The sequence below is a fragment of the Vigna unguiculata genome, chromosome 6, assembly GCF_037176805.1.
Source record: "Vigna unguiculata cultivar grain cowpea cultivar isolate G323 ecotype 2 chromosome 6, ASM3717680v1, whole genome shotgun sequence".
In the NCBI taxonomy this organism is placed as follows: Eukaryota; Viridiplantae; Streptophyta; class Magnoliopsida; order Fabales; family Fabaceae; genus Vigna; species Vigna unguiculata.
In genome coordinates, this window is record NC_140797.1 from 7,235,229 (window position 1) to 7,242,194 (window position 6,966).

General features: G+C 28.1%; 1 protein-coding gene across 1 annotated transcript; it reads right to left on the reverse strand.

Moving 5' to 3' along the window:
• Window positions 1–526: 526 nt before the first annotated feature.
• LOC114188038 (linamarin synthase 2-like) lies at window positions 527–4,647 on the reverse strand. Its single transcript, XM_028076524.2, has 2 exons — window positions 4,060–4,647; window positions 527–1,642 (listed from the first exon to the last, which is right to left on the reverse strand). Exons 1-2 carry the CDS (start codon window positions 4,565–4,567, stop codon window positions 705–707), a joined length of 1,446 nt encoding a protein of 481 aa, XP_027932325.1. The 5' UTR covers window positions 4,568–4,647; the 3' UTR covers window positions 527–704.
• Window positions 4,648–6,966: the final 2,319 nt, after the last annotated feature.

Below are 6,966 nucleotides of genomic sequence, written 5' to 3' on the forward strand. Positions count from 1 at the left end.
CTTGATATAAATTTTCTTCCTTTTTGTTTACTAACTCTTTTTTTTTCTTTAATATTATATTTTTCATGTAAGGGGCAAGATTTATTTTAGGCTCTTTAGGATTAGTATGAGTTCTATTATGATACCTAGAGGTGATTAATACATAGGATGACTAGTGTACCCCTTTACCTTAAGAAGGAAGAGATCCCATAATGTTCTTTCCTTCTATATTAATTTTACCTAACCATCAAACTTGTAACTTTCTAGAATTTTTTTTTTTTTTATAGCTTAGGTTAGCTAATTTATCAAGTAAGTTCATCCTCAAATATAAACAACTATTAAATCTTTGTTAAAAAAATAAATAAAAATAAGTATATAACAATTTTTTGAACGATATTGACTATTTAAAAGAATCGGAGATATTACCCAAAGGCAATAACATAAATGTATAAATTGGGAAAAAAAAAAGATATAACGTTGGATGATATGTGAGGAGCTTATATAACCGATGAAGAAACATGGTTGCAACGTAAAGAACATAGAAAAATAGGTACAATAAATCTGCATTATAATTAAAAGAAATGACAATTAAAATTAAGACATTAAGCAATAAATTAACGTTACAACATACTTTGCAATGAAATAAAATTTAAGTAGTTCACTTATTCATAAGCAGGTATTGCTGCAAAGCCAAACTTAGTAGAGAGTAGATGATAAAAGCAGACTCAAGCAGCATTGCCAGAAAGAGCCTCCTTAATTAACTTATGGATGTGATTGTAAGATGTTCCTCCAACATCAGTAGCTTTGATTGCTTTCTTCTTCCATTCCAATGATTTTTGTCTGATTGCGTTTCCTTTCTCTCCCTTTATCATTTCTGTGACAAGATCAGATATCTCATCTCTCTTCACATCCTGATTAATCTCCATTCCCACCCCCCAATTTGCACACACATACCTGCAGTTTGTGTGTTGATCAGAAAAGAAAGGCCAACAAACCATAGGCACACCAGCATATATCCCTTCAAGTGTAGAATTCCAGCCACAATGGGTTAGAAAAACCCCAACAGAGGGATGAGAAAGCACTTGCTCTTGCATGCACCAACTTGTTATATACCCTCTATCCTTGATCTCATCGAAGAACTCTTGTGGCAATGGATCAGAATCATCAGTTACTATGTCTGCCCTTTTGATCCATAAGAAAGGTAACTTGCTGTTTGCAAGTCCCCATGCAAATTCTTTCAGATGATGTGCTGTCATCACTGCAATGCTTCCAAAATTAACATACACCACTGAGTTAGGTTCCCATTTGTTTAACCATGTTAAGCAGTTTGAGTCATTCTTCCACAAACTTGATCCAACTGACATGAAACCCTTTTCTTTCTCAGGAAAATGCCTTCCGAGCAAGTCCAGTGGACCAATGGTGTATATGTTTGGGTTGTATGACCTAAGAATCTCGAGCCCTTCTTCGTCTAAGTCTTCGAACGTGTTAATGATCACTGCAGAAGATTTCAGACAGTTTCGTGACTCAGAATTCAAGAAATCAAACAAAATATCATCCAGAGAAGTGACCCTGCAGAAGGTTGGAAGGTCTCTCAGTCTCATGTTACTCATTCCTTTGATCCAATCTAGACTTATATCCAAAGCATCATCGATCTCCTTCTGATCTGAAAATTTTTACAACAATAAATTGTGTAAGATAAATTTTGCTTTTACTGATTTAGATCATCAGATATGATTCGCTTTCAGAAGAAATTACATAACAACATAATCATCAATCAAAACTTTTTACAATATGTTTTCTTCTCTGTTTAGAGTCAGAATTCATATTGTACCGTATGAATACAGCTAGATTTATCCCCAGCAAAAATAAATAGATTAATCATTTATATGACATATTTTGTGTGTACATTAATTAATAGAGTTAGAGTTACCTTTTAGCCATCTATGTTTATTTTATATTCATTATCTTTTCAATAAAATGTGTCAACATACTGCCAAAATAATTCATTATCAATTAAAAATAAATAATAACTATTTTTGTTTTTCCTTTATTTCTATTTCTTGTTTTTAACTTTAATAAAACAATTATATCTCACTAATAATCAAAGGATGAAAATGATTCTGGAGCAACAGCCTTGCAAGCCCCACAAATGCTTCAATCATTTATGGGACCCACTGACAAGGGCAGGCAGAGAGGGAATTTTATGTAAAAACAAATGAAACTAAATATTGAAAATTTCATTAACTAAAGAACTATTGAGAGAGTAATATAATGATTAAAAAAAGATGTAGGGATGGGATGGGTTTCTATAAGACAAACTTGCAATCTATTTATTTTCTGTAAACTTCAAAAACAAAAATATATTAATTTAAATTTTATTTTATCTTTTATGTTGAACCCATGAAATTAATTAAAATATAAAATAAGAAATGAAAATACACAAATCTAATCAAATTTATGAGTATTCTGAAATCTGTAAAAGAATTACGAGAAAAATAAAAGAAAAAAAAACTCATATATTAAAAAGTAAATGTGTCTAAAATTATAATTTATGAAACATTAAATCCTTTATGCATCTTCCTTCCCTATATATTTATTCGAGAAAATAAATAATATATTTTTATAATAAGCATTTAGGTTTTTTCATTGTTAAAAGTGTTTAGATGAACAAAAATAAAAAAGGTATTCTATTTTTTGTTTAATTCCCATAATTTCTTTTGAATAAACATTTTTCTATTTATGGTCAGTGAGTGTCTCCCAACCAATCAACCCAAAAAAAGCTCCTCACAAAACGTGGTTGATTTTGACAGTTCATTTATAACTATATCCTTTTATTATCATTCATTATTACGAGCATTGACTCGATATTTTAATAAATGTTTTAACTTTTAAATTTATCGGCTCATCTTTCTTGACATTAAATCAATAAACTTTTTCAATTTTATATTTTTAATTTCTTTAAATTCACTTCGAACGACAAATTATGATAAATATAGAATTTAGTGAAAAAGATTCACATGACATGATTAATAAAAAAATTGAGACTCGATTGGGTGACTTCTTTTGGGCAGGAATGTTGGACTGTCCACATTTTCATATTTGTTCTAAAAATATTTTTAAATTAGTTAATAGTGTTGTATTTTTATATTTTAAATCCATAAAAATATTATTGAATATATAGATTAATAAAATGTAAACTTTCTTATAAATTAAAAACGTCTTTTAAAGCAAAAAAAAAAAAAAAAAAAATAAGAACCCTCAAAGTAATCTAATAATCTAAAACTCACTCAGTCGAAAAGGGACCACTTCAAAAGCTAGAAATGATTATCATCTTTCTTCAGGTTGAGTTATTGTTCGTACTAGTAACCCACTACAATTCAATACCAATATATATAACACCCTTCCCTCCCCTAATTATACTATTATTATAATAAACATTGAGTTTATTTATTATCCAACTCAAGTTCTGGTTAGGGAAAAATGTTATTTTTATTATCATTATTTCATCAAAGTGTGCTTATAGACACCGTTAAAATTATATAAATTAATTTGATATTTTTTATATAGAGTTTAATCTATAATTATACCAATTTAATTAAAATATTATACGGATTTAAACAAAACATTGTGGTTTTTGAAAAAAAAAATTATATGTCTCTAAAATAATTAATTAAGTAATAATTGATTTTTTTCACTTGTGAAAGTTTCAAAACGTCATGAAATGTAATTTATATATGAAATTAACTAATAATTATACTAATTTAATAAAAAAAAAAATATTAACTGAATGAAGACGTAAAAGTATACGGTTATAAGGTGGAAGTTTATCATCATTTTTTTTATACTGATATTTTGACAATATATTTTTTTATTATTATTGGACATTATTTTTCATTGTTATTTACTTTCTTTTTTAAAAAAAATATAAAAGTTAATTTTTAGTAAAACTATTCTATATTGTAAGAGTTCTCAAGCAATCGTCAAATTATTTTAACAATCACTTTTTCTTTGTGAAACGAGTTTGCAAACTAAGTTTTAAACATAAGAGAAAGTAAAAGAGGGAAAAAGAAAAAATTGTACCTTTGAATGGAACCATGCCTTGTGCAACGAGTTCATCAAACTGCAAATATCCGACATAACCACAAACAGAGGCTGTCCAAAGTTGAACTTCGGGTATGCCCATGTCCTTGGCAACTTTTCCGGCGAAGCCCATAATCCCATCAGCGATCACGCCAGTGATCGGAGGCACACCCTCTGTGGCCTTCAGCTTCAACACCAACTCTTTGAAAGGGCCATAACAGGTTTTTCTGGTTGAATCACACAGCATCGGAATGTCCTGAGTTGCATCCTTATCAGAAGGTGGCAACCCATCGGGTATGGTCTCGTACACGAAATCAGGGAGACCCTTAACAAATTCTGGTCCATGAGACTTAACAAAACGCCTGTGGTTGTACTCGCTGTTCACAAAGGTTATGTAGAAACCCTTGCAACGAAGGATCTTTGCCAGCTGCATCATGGGGTTTATGTGCCCCTGTGCAGGGTATGGCACGCAAACAATGTGGGGCTTTGGAGTTTCAACTGAGGCCATTTTTTCAGTCGCAAACCTCAACACAACAACACTGTGTGTGAAGTGCAAGGCCTACAAAGGTTGCTATGCAGTGTGCTTTAGCTTCCCTCCCTCCATCTTATATACAGAAACAGAAACCAGCTTCGTGATGGGTTGGTCTACATTAAGTTCACAACTTGGAATGATGTGTGCAATACAAAAAGTTATGTTTGTCACTGTTAAAGTAGAACCAGTAAAATCAATAGTCTTGTTCTGCTTCTTCTTCTCGTTGCTACTACACGGTAAATGAATCACGTGGACACAATATTTCCATTTCAATTATTTTAACTAGAATGAATTGTCGATGTCAAAATTAATTATACATCACCACTTGACAAAAAAGTAATATTAGAGAAAAAAATGGAATAGTTGTTTCGTTAAAAGAAATAACGTAAAAAATTATTTGATTGAATAAAAATAAATATAATAAAATTTTATTATATTTTATTATCAGAAAATTTTGTGAAAAGAAAAGTTATTTTGTTTATTTATTTTCAGGACAACATAATAAAAGGATAGAGAAATGAAATTAGAAATTATGTGATTAAGTTGAATATATTATTGATTATGTTTTTTATTATTATTTTCATTTTGTTGTATTTATTACAATGCTTTTTGCTTGCGTAGCACGGTAGAAAAAAAATGGTGGTACCACTCAATAATTTTACAATATTTTCATCCATTTTTTTATCTACCAAACCAGTTGTTTTCTCTATCATTAAGACATTTTATGAATACACGCATACATGAGTTAATAGAGGAGAAAATTGGAAAGAGCAAAGAAAAGTCTAACTAGTTTACGTAAAGAACTTTATTGTTTGTTCAGTAAAAGGTTGAATGCGTGTAATTACTAAATGAATAACTATATGAAATTATGTACAGCTTTTTCATTCATATTTTCTTTGCGAGAAAACACAGGCGAAATAAAATGTGTTCGTATATTTTTTTTATCAAAGAGTTAAAATCAATAAAAAAATGTATAATTAATTTTAAAATAATTATTAATTATAAAATTATAAAAAATAAAATATGTATACAATTTTTTTAAAATAATTATTAAATATAAAAGAAATTTTTAAATATTGATTAAAAATTAAATTATTTATAAAATAATTCATTTTTAAAAAATTAATAAAAGTAAAACTGAAATAATGAAACGTAAATAAAAATAAATATCTCTTTATATATTAATATAAATACAAAAAAAAATGTTATTTTATTTTAACTTTATTCATTTTATTCACTCTTTTACTTTTCTGTTATTTTAGAATTATTTTTCTCCTTGATAGGACATATTTACGAGATTATTCTTAATGTATAAAATGATTTTTGAATTATTTTTGATAAAATTTATAGTATTATCCCACTTTTAATATATCAAAATATTTTAAAAATTTTGTATGATTTAAAGTCTTAAATTTTATATCATATATACATATAATAATTAAAATATTTTATTATTCTTAAATTTCAAACTTATTCCATTGAATATAACTCTCTCCTTAAAACTGTTTAAAAGACTATGTCCCAGCTGGGACTAATATAATAATACAACAAAACATTTTTTTCTAGAAAAACAAAATTACTTTCAGAAGTAGATGTTTAAAGTTGTTTCCTCTTTCACTTACACATCAATCTGAAATTTCAAATTTGTTTTACTCACAGTCCACTTTATAAAAGATAATAAGATTGTGGCTAGTGTGAAAGTCTCTCACGGTGGAAGATTAATGACCGTTGAATTTTTTTTTTTATTTCCAATCGTACGGGTTTTTCTTTCTTTCTTTTTTTCTTTATTTAGTTTATATTTCACTCTTTCTTTTCATTTCTTTTCTCCTCGATCAAAACTTCCAAACGCCATGTGCGTCATTTCTGACAAGGGTATTTCCTTTTTTATTCTGTTTTCCTCCTAGCTACTCCTACGGTAGTCCATTTTTGTTCATGAACAGTCGAACATTTTCGATTAATATATTAAAGGATTAATTATTTTTTTTCGATTTTTAGTAAAAAGTAAAATTTATTTCTTTTTTGAAAATTATTGTGCTTCAACTTTTAACTTATAATTTTCATGTAAAATTAAAAAATAGTAAAAGTGTTTATGAACCAACTTTTCTTTTCAATCACACCCTTGTGGCAAACACGCACACCCATTACTGACACCCCCAAGTTGAATTACTTCTTTAAAATATAATAAATTTAAGTAGCATTTAAGAGAGACAGGTTTACAGTACCATGATAAAAAGTTTTGAAATAAACGTGACAATTTTTTGGGATACAATATTTGCAATATATCTTCTAAAAAAATATAATAATAATATAAAAACTGATGGAGTGATTGAAGTGAATTAGAATATTAAAAATTCTAAATATCAAGATTCTTTCTA